The following is a 14322-nucleotide window of genomic DNA, read 5'->3' on the forward strand; positions in this document are numbered from 1 at the left end:
AGGGCTCCAGCACCTGTGGCCGTGTAACCGGGGTCCAGCACTTGTGGCCGTGTAACCGGGGCTCCAGTACCTGTGGCCGTGTAACCGGGGCTCCAGTACCTGTGGTCGTGTAACAGGGGCTCCAGTACCTGTGGCCGTGTAACAGGGACTCCTGGATCTGTGGCCGTGTAACCAGGGCTCCAGCACCTGTGGCCGTGTAACCGGGGTCCAGCACTTGTGGCCGTGTAACCGGGGCTCCAGTACCTGTGGCCGTGTAACCGGGGCTCCAGTACCTGTGGTCGTGTAACAGGGGCTCCAGTACCTGTGGCCGTGTAACAGGGACTCCTGGATCTGTGGCCGTGTAACCAGGGCTCCAGCACCTGTGGCCGTGTAACCGGGGCTCCAGCACTTGTGGCCGTGTAACCGGGGCTCCAGTACCTGTGGCCGTGTAACCGGGGCTCCAGTACCTGTGGTCGTGTAACAGGGGCTCCAGTACCTGTGGCCGTGTAACAGGGACTCCTGGATCTGTGGCCGTGTAACCAGGGCTCCAGCACCTGTGGCCGTGTAACCGGGGCTCCAGCACTTGTGGCCGTGTAACCGGGGCTCCAGTACCTGTGGCCGTGTAACCAGGGCTCCAGTACCTGTGGCCGTGTAACAGGGGCTCCAGTACCTGTGGCCGTGTAACCGGGGCTCTCATACCTTGGGCCATTGTCACTCCATGTCCCTTCTTCTGGTCTGAGGTTGGCCGATATATAAATTGCCTCGGTAGGTATACCTCTCCGTTATCCGGAATTTTTAATCAACCGGCACCATCCCGGTCCCATAGGTGCCGGATACGAAAGAGTTTACTGTACTTACATTTATTATTTCTGACACTAAGCAAATATCTGATTTATTGCTGGCATAACAAATGGTGCCATCTACCATAGTTAAACTGTTACCATTGGTTCTATACACTTATAGGTATGGAATGTTTTGCCGCATAATACTGTCACTAAGTGCACAGTGGAAAAACATGAAAATAAACATTAATGTGTGTCTTTGATCTGATATCTTTTGTATCTCAAATATAATATAAAAATGGAACGTCTAGTGCACATTTCCTGTCCTTCACACGTCTTGTCACATCAAATTTATGTCTCACACATGGGGAAAAAAAAGCAAAAGAAACAAAAACATTCAGTCAATATCTGATATCGAAGATCTGTAACAGCTCAGTGAATTCACTTACATAAAAACAAAGACAGTCATTTGATGCTGGAGACAGACTGTCTGTGATCTCAGAGCGATTTTGCAAATCAGACTCTTAATTAGGAAAAAAGAGAAAAAAGGCTAGGGTTGTGCCTCTCTCTCACCCTGTTTTCTTCCCCTGTTATGGTCCTCATCTCTGCTCCCTTAAGTCCAAGGGACGCAGACTTGAACGTTTATGGCGGACAACTGGTTTAGCCATTCATTGCCAGATCTGGCAGGACCACCTAAGCACTTATCGGGTCCTGTTCTCCTCTGCCAAAACTGTTCACTATTCCAGGGTCATCCTGGAATGCAAAGATAACCCCCAGCTTCTGTTCTCCACTATAAACCGTCTTCTTAAACCCCTCTCCCTTGCCTCCTCCACCCTCACCTCCAACAAGTGCAAGGAGCTCATGAACTTCTTTGTCACTAAGATTGAGACCATCCATTCAGCTGCCTGTGTTGCTTCCCTCCCTTCCCCTAGCCCACCGGGCCAAACTTCCTCTAAGGCTACCCCCTGCCCTAGCCCTGAACTCCAAACTTTCTCTAGTTTCTCTCCTGTCTCCCCTCATGTTCTCATCAAGTTCATCTTGTCCATGAGATCCACCTCCTGCTCCCTCCACCCTATTCCCACCAAATTGCTGAACATTCAACTTCCCTTCCTGGTCCCCATGTTAGCTGATATTTTTAACCATTTCCTCTCCTCGGGTACTGTACCCCTCCCCTACAAATCTGCCATCACCCCTATCCTCAAAAAACCCACCCTTGACCCCTATGTCCTTGCAAACTACCGCCCCATCTCCAATCTTCCATTCCTCTCCAAAGCCCTTGAACGTGTTGTCGCCTCCCAAATCCGTGGCCATCGTTCCTGCAACTCTATATTTGAATCCCTCCAATTAGGTTTCTGTCCCTGTCATAGTACTGAAATGGCCCTTATCAAAGTCACAAATGATATCCTATCTGTCTGCAGCCATTGACATGGTTGACTACACCATCTTCCTCCAACGCCGCTTCTCCGTTATCCACCTGGGTGGAACTGCCCTCGCCTGGTTCCATTCTTATCTATCCTGTTGTAGCCAGAGAATCACCTGCAATGGCTTCTCTTCTTGCTCCCGCAACGTTACCTCTGGAGTCCCCCAAGGATCTATCCTTGGCCCCCTCCTATTTCTCATCTACATGTTGCTCCTCGGCGCAGCATCTGAAAATACAACATATTTACACTGATGACACCCAGCTCTACCTCACCACCACCACCTCTCTCGACCTCTCCAATGTCTCTGATTTGTCACACTGCTTGTCCGACATCCAGTACTGGATGAGCAGAAATTTCCTCCAACTAAATATTGATATATTCTTTGGTACCCATCACAAGCTCCGTTCCTAACCACCGACTCCATCCCTGGCAACTGTCTGAGGCTGAACCAGACTGTTCGCAACTTTAATGTCGTATTTGAGCCCAAGATGGGCTTCTGACCACATATCCGTTCCACCACTAAGACTGCCTACTTCCACCTCCGTAACATCGCTCGATTCTGCCCCTGCCTCAGCTCCTCTGCTGCTGAAACCCTCATCCATGCCTTTGTTACCTCTAGACTTGATTATTCCAATACTCTCCTGGTCGGCCTCCCATTTTCATCCTACATAAACTTGAGCTCATCCAAAACTCTGCTGCCCCTATCCTAACTCGCACAAAGTCCTGTTCATCCATCACCACTGTGCTCACTGACCTAAATTGGCTCCCAGTCCGGAAAGACCTCAATTTTAACATTCTCATCCTTGTTTTCAAATCTCTCCATGGCCTCGCCCTCCCTATTCTCTGTAACCTCCTGCAGCCACACAACCCTTCGAGATCTCTGAGCTTCTCCAATACTGGCCACTTGCACATCCTTGATTTTAATTACTCCACCAATGGCAGATGTACCTTCAGCTGCCCAAGCCCTAAGCTCTGGAATTCCCTCCCTAAACCTCTCCGCCTTTGAGATGCTCCTTTAAACCTACCTCTTTAACCAAGCTTCTGGTCATCTGTCCTAATATCTACTTATGTGACTCGGTGTCAAATTTTGTTTGATAATGCTCCTGTGAAGCGCCTTGGGAGGTTTTACTACGTTAAACACGCTATATAAATGCCAGTTGTTGTTAAACCTCAAGAGCAATTAATCTCTGACCTCACCCAATGTTTACTTAGTAATAAATAAACTTTGTGGCCTTAAAGAGACTGTAGGCACAGCCCATTATATTCTGTATTACATAGTTAACGCAATCCTTACAAAACTGACCTTGAGCGATGCTACAGATCTGCTGTCACTTGTGAGGCAGCACAGGTGATACACTTTCAGTTGATTCACTCAATGCATATTTATGAAACAGCAATAAATCAGAACTCTGTAACATGAGAAGTAACGAAAATATATCAATAAGAAAGCAGAAACTGAACTAAATGAGTTCTTATATATTGCAAATTCACCAATGTAAATTTTGACTTTTTTTCCCAAAATCTTTCATCCATAATTTTTCTTGCTCAAAAACTCAAAATAAGACTCAAAATAAGGGAGATTTCTCCATGTCTGTTTCCATCGGGTGGGAGGCGGGGAAGAGTGAACCTTCTGCTTACCTGATGGAAGTGGGTGGAGGCCTAAACCATTTTCATGGTTGGGCCTGATTTGCATTCCGTCATTGAGCTGCTTGAGCTTCTGGAGCAGCTCACCAAGCAGAAAAGCCGGAAAATTGGGAGCCCAGCCGGTGCAGCTATGTTAAGGGGGAAATGATTTGTATGGGTTAATGAGGCTCCTGTCTGTTTCTGACAGGCACCTGGGATGCCCATTTCAAGGCCCCAACCAAAATGGTGGGCACTCGGACATTAGCGGGAATGGTAAGTTCTGTGCTGCCATTTTTATCTTGCCACCACCCTGTTCCTGCCCTATGGAGGAATGAAAACTGGCCCCAAGATTTCTAATTCTAATAAAAATGTTAAAAAGTACATACTGTAGTTCACAGTAGCATTATTAAAATCGCCAATAAAATTATCTTTTGTGTCTTTTGATTGCTTTCATTAAGACTTTATTTCTTAGTGGCCTTACCCTCTCTCAACAGCTTAGGTTTGGAGCTGATACAATTTTGAGAGCTATGGCTGTGTCGGTTGGGGGGAGGCTATAGGAAGGGGGGAACTTAAAACAATCGCTATCACTAAAGAAAAAGTACTCGGTAAAATAATGGGACTAAAGGTGGACAAGTCCCCTGGACCTGATGGCCTGCATCCTAGGGTCTTAAAAGAAGTGGCTGCAGAGATAGTGGATGCATTGGCTGCAATCTACCAAAATTCCCTGGATTCTGGCGCGGTCCCAGCGGATTGGAAAACCGCAAATGTAACGTCCCTATTTAAGAAGGGAGAGAGACAGAAAGCAGGAAACTATAGAGCAGTTAGCCTAACATCTGTCATTGGGAAAATGCTGGAGTCCATTATTAACGAAACAGTAGCAGGACATTTAGAAAATCATAATACAGTCAAGCAGAGTCAGCATGGTTTTATGAAAGGGAAATCATGTTTGACAAATTTGCTGGAGTTCTTTGAGGATGTAACGAGCAGGGTGGATAAAGGGGAACCAGTGGATGTGTATTTGTATTTCCAGAAGGCATTCAATAAGGTGCCATATAAAAGGATACTGCACAAGATAAGAGCTCACGGGTTTGGGGGTAATATATTAGCATGGATAGAGGATTGGCTAACCAATAGAAAAGAGAGAGTCGGGATAAATGGGTCATTTTCTGGTTGGCAAACGGTAACTAGTGGGGTGCCACAGGGATCGGTGCTGGGGCCTCAACTATTTACAAGCTATATTAATGACTTGGATGATGGGACCGAGTGTAATGTAGCCAAATTTGCTGATGATACAAAGATAAGTGGGAAAGCAAGTTGTGAAGAGGACACAAATAATTGCAAAGGGATGTAGATAGGCTAAGTGAATGGGCAAACATTTGGCAGATGGAGTATAATGTGGGAAAGTGTGAGGTTATCCACTTTGATAAGGAAAATTAAAAAGCAAATTATTATTTAAATGGAGAGAGATTACAAAATGCTGCAGTACAGAGGGACCTGGGGGTCCTTGTGCATGAAACACAAAAAGTTAGCATGCAGGTACAGCAAGTAATCAGGAAGGCAAATGGAATGTTGGCCTTTATTTCAAGGGGGTTGGAGTATTAAAGCAGGGAAGTCCTGCTACAACTGTACAGGGTACTGGTGAGACCACACCTGGAGTACTGCGTACAGTTTTGGTCTCCTTATTTAAGGAGGGATATACTTGCATTGGAGGCAGTTCAGAGAAGGTTCATGAGGTTGATTCCTGAGATGAAGGGGTTGACTTATGAAGAAAGGTTGAGCAGGTTGGGCCTATACTCATTGGAGTTCAGAAGAATGAGAGGTGATCTTATTGAAACATATAAGATACTGAGGGGGCTTGACAAGGTAGATGCAGAGAAGATGTTTCCCCTCATGGGGGAATCTAGAACTAGGAGGCATAGTTTCAGAATTAGGGGTCGCCCATTTAAAACTGAGATGTGGAGGAATTTCTTCTCTCAGAGGGTTGTAAATCTGTGGAATTCTCTGCCCCAGAGCGCTGTTGCGGCTGGGTCATTGAATATATTTAAGGTGGAGATAGACAGATTTTTGAACAATAAGGGAGTGAAGGGTTATGGGGAGCGGGCAGGGAAATGGAGCTGAGCCCAAGATCAGATCAGCCATGATCTCATTAAATGGCGGAGCAGGCTCGAGGGGCCAAATGGCCAACTCCTGCTCTTATTTCTTATGTTCTTATACTATCAACACTTGGCCTGTAATTCTCAGGATTCTGCACTTTGAGCACGTACAGTAGAGAATACCCTATCATGCATCACGATGATTCTCTCAGTGTAACAACGTCATGCTATAAAACTACATGGATTTGCTCATGAATTTTAGAATTTTTTTGACCTATGTTTTCACAGGAAATTTATAAAGTGTATAATTTTACTTAAGAGCAACAGCAGTTGGAATGTCGTACTTTGTATAGGAAGAATTCTAAAACAATACCTGTTTACAGTAAGGTTTATTTATGCTTTGTCCTCCTTTTTTGCAATTTTCTCCGCAACCACATTCAACTCCATGTTCTTGCTCAGCTTCAGGCACACACAGCAAGGTTTATTTATTTTTCTCAATGCAAAACACAAAATTATAATAGTATCTATTAAGTTGTTTAATTTTTTTTTAATGATTTTTGTTTGTTGTATCAAATGATTTGAAAACCTAGAGGAGGATGAATTTTGAAAACATTTTGAGGTAAAGATGCACAAGCTTATTTTTCCCCTAAATAAACAGATGGGTTTGGAGTGTGGGGGCAGTTAAATTGTTAAAAATGGAACTCCTGACCTCCCGCCTCCAACCCACCCACTTCTGGTTTTAACGGAGGCGGGATGGGGGGCAGGTGACCAACCCGCTCCCAGGGGCAGTCCATCAATTTAAGTATAATGAAGCTAGAAGCCTCCATTTTGTTTTAAACTGCATGTGGACAGGTTTCACACAATTCGTGAAACCTGGCAGTTAAACTGAGGCGGGGACTGCTGCATCCAGGAGGTAAGTGGCTTTATACCTACCTCATGGATCCAGGGTCCCTGCCTAACCCATCCCGCTGATGATGCTGAGGCCAGCCACAATCCTCTCTTTCTCCCCCCCCCCACCCACCACCTGCTGAAAAGTCTTTCTTTTCTTATCACTGGATGGGCCTCAGTTGGAGCATTGTGTCCAGTTTGGGGCACCACATTAGAGAAGGATGTGAAGACCTTGGAGAAGGTGCAGAAGAGATTTACTAGAAAATCTACTGCGCAAGTTTAAGCACACCTTTCATCAGGCTACAATACTACTTATGGATTTGCTTGTTTCCAAAAGATTTGAAAACAAGCTGGTAGATCGAATTTTAGAAGGTAAGGGAGTAAATTTTTGTCTTCACTGCCTAGGCAGTGATCTAGTGGAGTGGATTGCCTGCCTGTTATAGAACCTGCCTGACATTAATTCCATTGATTTCAATGGAATGAAAATCATATGGGTTCCTATAATGGATGCACGATTAGCCAGATTAGACTTAAAGGGACATAGTTCCACGTTAACACCAGAACAATGTATTGTGCATTGTATGGTATAAAACTGCCATCCTTATAAATCAGTGTATCATCTGACTTAATGTGATCAACGCTTGTTCATTGAAAGTGCTTTTTGTTTTATTCTAGGGAGACTCTGGAGGTCCATTGGTTTGTCTGGGGAGAAGAAGGAAGTGGTTTCTAGCAGGAATAGTCAGCTGGGGAGAAGGATGTGCTCGACGTAATCGTCCTGGCGTTTATACTCGAGTTTCTAGATTTTCTGACTGGATCAAGCAACAAATTAATTGAAACATTGGTTCATTCTATGAAGATGCTCATCATGTTTCCTAATTGGATAATTCAGTATTTTTACTTGTGGCTCACAAGGGAGCCTGACGGATGGAAAATAATTTGGCTATTGACGCAATATGTTACCATTTAAAGATTCAATGGCCTGTAAAAGACAGTGGAGTACAAAAAAAGAAAGCCTTTCTAAAACAGAGCATTGGTTAATAGATTACGAATGTTCCTGCCAAGAAGATATTCATAAATGGACTTGAGTCATGCTGTTAATTGGCACAGCACAGTTATAATAGTACTCTTGTTATTAGTCTACTTAAAAGATAATTTTATTATCATATGAGACATATATAAGTTTTATAAAGATTTTCATCAAAATAAATATTTCAGGGGTCTCTATAGAATAGATCATTTCTTTAAAAAAGGACAATGTGTAGCACTGTCTACACTAAGTATATGGATGAGCTTTCCTGTTTAATAACTAAAAGTTATCACAATGCTTTTATTTTTCAACACAATAATCACTTTAAAAAGTATGACAATTATGTTTATAATTGTGAACTGGTACGTCATTTATATTGTATAGAAGATTTCATGCCAAATCTTTGGATAAAGGTTAAAAATATTTTCAGTCTTTTTTCAGCTATCCTGTCTATTTTAAAGTACAAAAGATGTTAACACAGTTATAACCCCATTTTACATTTTCTACTGCACAGCAGGGCCAATAACAAATTCATTATTTAGACAAAATTATGTTAGAGTTAGACTGCGGAAAAGAAAACTTCAAGGAGATGACATCTCTCTGCCTTGTTATATCTCCTCTTTCAAAACCCACTTCTTTGTGCGTTTGGTTACCTTACTATCTACTTTATGCTTGGTGCCCACTCGAATCCCCCTTAAAGTGCCTTGGGATGTTTCACTATGTAAAAGGCTCTGTATAAATGCAAGTGGTTGCTATTGGCAACACAGCTTACAGGTATTAAAGTCCCCTTTGAATAGTGTCCTAGTGGTTACAAACTATAGGGCCGTGAAATTGGAGCCTTTAGCGTTGGCCGTTAAGGCTGGTTTGAAGGAGAAAATGGCGGCCGCCTTAATTCCGGTGCGGAACGTGCCGACCGCCATTTTTCGTCAGCACTGCCGTTGCCTGCACTTGCTTTCCATATTTAAATGATCGAGATCATGACGCGAATCAGCGTGCAATGCCTGAATTGATGCACGATCTGTGATTTTGGATGTCGCCGCTCTTAATGACACCTTCTCCAAACCACACACGGAAGAGCGTGCGTGCAGTAGTTACAACAGAGCCGCTGCCAGTGCTTCTTAAAGGGACACACACAACTTTCAGGTAAGTTTAGATTTTTACTTTTGGGCTGGTTTCTTTACATTTTATTGGAGTAGTAGCTTGGTGCAATACATTTAAAAAGTTGTTAAAGTGTGCAGGGAGTGTTGCTGGACATTTGCAAGGCTTTGGCTCTTGAAGGAAGGAGTCTGAGAACACCACTTGCTCCCAGTCCTGGGCCTCTTGTTGCAGTCCCCTTGGGCTGCAGAATCACATGGAAATGGAGCAGAGGCAGCAAAGGAGACAAGTTGCTCGCAGAGGGAGGAGGAAGCAGAAGAAGAAAAAGCAGAAGAGGAGGAAGCGGAAGGAAGGAGGCAACCCAGACAGTCCCTTTCTCGACGGGATATCCAGGATCGAATCATCCGCCTGTGGTACCAGTGACCACAACCCCAATTCCCCTTTCAACATTTGTCCCACACATTCCCTTCCCTGTTACTGACAATCACAGCGTCTTCTTGGCCACAATACTGAAATAAAAACCACCACAAAGCCAACTTTCCAATCCAACTTTATCCATATATGCATTCAATATTACATTAAAAAAATCAACTAATCGTCCTTGTGCATTCCCTCAGTGACTGTCTTGCGTGTGCTTGTGCCGATCCTAGTGCTGTTACGCAGTGCTATCCCAGTGGCTGCAGCATGGCTGGTGGAAAGCTGCTGACTTTCAGTGGTGGCACTGCAAATGACCTTGCAGGATGACCTTGAGCAGCTGGTGGCTGGGAGTGTGAAATTGAGTGACGGTGTTTCTTCTTCTTCTTCACTCTCACCTCCCTCTTCTTGGTCAATCACGGGCTGGGCAGGCTGGATTTCTCAGGTGTCTGAAATGAGGAAGGCACAAGGGTAGGGTTGTGGTGAGGGGTGGGGGGAGCAAGAGGTGCATGCTTACACCATGTGCAGCTAGTAAATCAGAAGAGATTGCAGGATGAGGGGGAAGTGGGATGTGAGAAGGAGGATAATGTATGAGGGTAACGGCATCTTGTATTCATTCAGCCCCGCCACTGGCCAAGGGCTCAGCCATGCCCCTGCCAAGCATGGCCAGCAACATCTCCTCCAAGAGGGTGGGGGGGAGAGGTGAAGCTAGGAATGTGAGGTGTGCTTCGTGTTTGGTAGAAATTGTTGGAGGGTTGTGCATTGAGCAGTGTGTGAGGCTAGTGGTGCAGTTGGTAGGAGATGGCTTTTGAAGATGCATTCACTGACATTGACCACGCGTCTGAGGTCATGAAACTTCTTTGGGCACTGGAGCCTGGTCCTGGGTGGGGGCGGGGGGCAGGGGGGGGGGCGACACTGCTGGCAGTGACAACCTCGTTGATCTGGTCCCACATCCTTTCTGGAGGGCCTCCTGGCCCCCCATGGGTAGAGGATTTCTCTACTAGTATTGACCCCCTGCACAAAGATTGAGTGCTGTGTCTGAGACCCTGGGTGCCCTTTCCCTGGCCTGCTGAGCCATTTGTGTTAGTGCTGAAGCACTTTTAGCATTTTTGATCAGCAGAAGGCAACTCACCTTTTAAGAGGTGCAGACTGCCTAGTGCTGAAGGAATTTAAAAAAAAATTTAATCTGCAGAAGGCAGCTCAGCTTTAAGAGCTGCAGACTGCCTTGAAGAGGAGCAGGCCAGCTTTAAGTAAAGCTAGCCTCGTTCCAGCGACGTGAACGTTGGCTCCCTGCTGAGCGCACAGTCTGTCAGCAACGCGTTCTGCGCTACAATCATGGTAATTAGAAGGTAGCACGAAATTGATGTTCTGCCTACGCATTTTGAATGGGCGCGGGCCTATCTCGCATCGCGGTGCCCGCCGCCATTTTCTAGTGTTGAATTTCACCCCCGAGTTACTATCAAATGCAAATGTATCTGACATCATGCATTGCTGGTAGTAAAACCATGGGTCCAGAAGACACGCTTCTTCCATTCTGAATTTTTTCTTCTAAAATTCTTTTCAAACATTTGAGATATTTATTTTTGGAATAATTTTAATGCTATTCATACCTGAAGGGAGGTCATACTTATCAGTAATGGTGGTCAAAAAAGTCCAATGCAGTTTCCACTAGCACGTGATCGTCAAAACAAATTCATTGATTTGAAGACGCTAGCAGGAAAAAATGTGAATTTCATTGCTGAAAGGTGTCGTACCAGGGAGGGAAAGATCACAAGATCCAGATTATTCCCGAGGGCAAAGAATGATATCAGAGGCCCAGATGGTTAGTAAATTTAATGACTGTTTCTCCTCCAGGTTATTTCATAATATAATAAAAATAGTTGGGTAAGCCCCGTGCATAGATGTACCCAAAGCAGCATGATAGTAGCAGTCTTTAAAGGCCCGAAATTTCATTTCTTCTCTTTTTCTTAGGCAGTCCCTCGGCACCGAGGATGACTTGCTTCCACACTAAAAATGAGTTCTCAGGTGACTGAGAGTCCAATGCAGGACCTACAGTCTCTGTCCCTGGAAGGAGACACCGCGGGACACACTCACTGGAAGGAGACACCGCGGGACACACTGGAAGGAGACACCACGGGACACACTGGAAGGAGACACCATGGGGCACACTCATTGGAAGGAGACACCGCAGGACACACTCACTGGAAGGAGACACCATGGGGCACACTTATTGGAAGGAGACACCGCAGGATACACTCACTGGAAGGAGACACCATGGGGCACACTCATTGGAAGGAGACACCGCGGGACACACTCATTGGAAGGAGACACCGCGGGACACACTCATTGGAAGGAGACACCGCGGGACACACTCATTGGAAGGAGACACCGCAGGATACACTCACTGGAAGGAGACACCATGGGGCACACTCATTGGAAGGAGACACCGCGGGACACACTCATTGGAAGGAGACACCGCGGGATTGCATTTATGCTGGATTTTACACCAGTTTCTGCACCGATCTTGCCGACAAACCAGTGCAAAACAAGCACAAATGAAGTGCCGCCAATGGGGTAATAATGAGTGGACTGCTGTCTTCTGCCATGGTGCCTCACTCTCTGAGCCTCTTGCCTCTGCTGCGCCTCTTCCATTGTTTTGCAGAACAGGGATATGCCCACTGGGAAGGCCATTCCAGCTGCTTAGTCCTGAATGCATGGGGATCTGAAAAATATTGGGTTCATTGGGACTGACAGCACTTTGGCTAAGTATAGTGCAAGACTCGGTGAGATTTTTTTTTAATTGTGAAGAAAATTGCTAGCAAATTGCAGAAATCTCAGCTACACCGATATCAGGTGACTTCGGGCTGTGCAGCACCTAAATCTATGGATGTGAATCTGTGCCAGAGCATTATTAGCATAAATCCAGGGAACTTGCGTGAGTTGGTCTTCTGAATGGAGGTGAAGTTTTCTAAGTTAGCGACAGAGGATTTCAGTGGACGCATCTCGGAAACGGCGCAAACGACTGAGGAAATTTCCGCATAGTGATGTTTCAACGTAAAACGGCTACGTGTGAATTTCCTCTGAAAAAACGGTGCAACGCCGCTCTTACACCTTCGTTTAGCCAAAACTTTCCAGGTAATTCCTGGCCAACGTTTCTGTACATGCAAGATGCCCTTGGTACAATAATCTACATTGTTTGCATTTGGAAAATTTTCTAAAATCCGCAGCCGTATATCTCCAGTTCCATAGCATGTGCCTACAAGTGACAATTTGTATATTACCTTCGTGAGTTGTCTCCCATTTCCACTACATCCATATTTGAGGGTGCTGATTAGGCAGTGGAGGCAAGAACTCTGCAGTGAGGAGAGAACCTGTCAGCTGTCGCAGGAACCTTCATGATGCCTCCCCAGAAGTACCTCAAATGTTCTGTAGGCACCCAAATGTACACTAAGAGTGTAACTGTATAACATTATGGAGTTGGGCTGGGATAGGTTAGCAAGGAAGAGGAAGATCTGCTCACCAAATTTACATAAGGCCAGCAATCCTGCACCATGTGGCTCTGACATGATGCCACTCGGAGCTCCTTAAAAGGCATCCGCAAAGCTTTTTGAAAGGCTTGTAGGGCCAGTGTTTGTTTCAGGGTACCAACCTATAAAGCATCCGTCAATAAATGGATCCTCTCTTCAGTCTATAAAATATAAATAGCCAGTTTTTTTTTGTGAAATACATGCGTCCTATATGGGAATATAAGAGTGATGATTAGCAATTTGTATAGAAATTTGAAGTAGTGGCATGCATTGTGATATATTTAAGAGTTGTGTACATAGTCTATTCAGTTGAAAAAACACATTGTATTCTAGTGCGGTTGTCTATATATGTATTTTTCTATGGAATAATATTTTATTTACCTGTAATATTTTTCTAGTTGTTGTGATGAAAGATGTTTGTCCTTCTCATTGATATTTCCAGTCTCACCCTTTTCCCCTTCAAGTCTTAGAAACCCAGTTTATGTATAGAGTAGACCCTTGAGGATAGTGGCTGCTTAACTTTCTGGGTGCAGATGTTCTCTATGTACATTTGGCATGTGTTTCCACTCCGTAAGTATGCATTTCAAATAAATGTAAGTTGTGCTACTTTATTGCAATTTGCAGTAAGTTCATAACACACAATACAGTGATCTGAAATGTGTTAGTTGATTCTCTCGCTTGATACTATCTCTCCATAGTTCCTTATAGCAGGGCAATATGTCTTTCTTCAATACTGTATTGTGCAGGGTAATAAAAATTGACTTTATAACCTAATGTTAAATGAATCCACTGTTAAAATGTAACATAAAATTCAAACTCAGCATTATTGCTGCCTAACTTTTTTCTACACTTAGATAACGTTAGATGTAGGTCATTAAAATTATTGCACCACTTTCCCACAAGTGGGTTTGGGCCGTGAAATTCAGGAGTAATACAGGTACAAATGAATTATGTCTACCATGTTATGAGTAGTTTACTTTCCCTAATCTGCTAATATTCTAATGTGTGTTTTGCTTATAACACAGGGCTTGGAGTCTGCTTTAAAAGAATTAGTTGCTTTTCTTTCTCACTTTTAAGATTTTTTTGGTGTTCCATGTTGCAAAGAGATGGGAATATTGGTGAGAAAATCTAATTAAATGGCTCACCGATCATGTTGGTGAGCTCTGTAGTACCATGGAAAGCAACATGCTAGGAAAGATGCAGAGTTGAACTTGGGAGGTTTATTTTCTGAAATGCCCATTCCCCATTGAATGTTCAATTTATAAAACGTGCAAGACTGGTTATCCATGGGGCACAATCCCTGTTGGAACTGTGATAGGGTGCTAGTGGATGATCCATCTCAGCCTCCTCCTGAGATCCCCATCATCACAGAAGCCAGTCTTCAACCAATTCGATTCACTCTACGTGCTATCAAGAAACAGCTGAGCGCACTGGATACAGCAAAGGCTATGGGCCACGACAACATCCCTGCTG

The 14322-nt window shown here is 44.5% G+C and overlaps 1 protein-coding gene across 1 annotated transcript in view; it reads left to right on the top strand.

The window, feature by feature from the left end:
• The window catches only part of LOC147107669 (suppressor of tumorigenicity 14 protein homolog), a 91514-nt gene extending 83272 nt beyond the window's left edge, over positions 1-8242 (top strand). The window contains exon 18 of the mRNA XM_086006895.1: positions 7462-8242. Within this exon, the coding sequence (XP_085863021.1) occupies positions 7462-7620 (159 nt within the window). The 3' untranslated portion in view covers positions 7621-8242. The remainder of the gene's footprint in view (positions 1-7461) is intronic.
• Positions 8243-14322: the final 6080 nt, after the last annotated feature.

This window comes from Somniosus microcephalus, chromosome 14 (assembly GCF_052327205.1).
Source record: "Somniosus microcephalus isolate GS21.2 chromosome 14, FLI_Smic_1.0, whole genome shotgun sequence".
Lineage (NCBI taxonomy): Eukaryota > Metazoa > Chordata > Chondrichthyes > Squaliformes > Somniosidae > Somniosus > Somniosus microcephalus.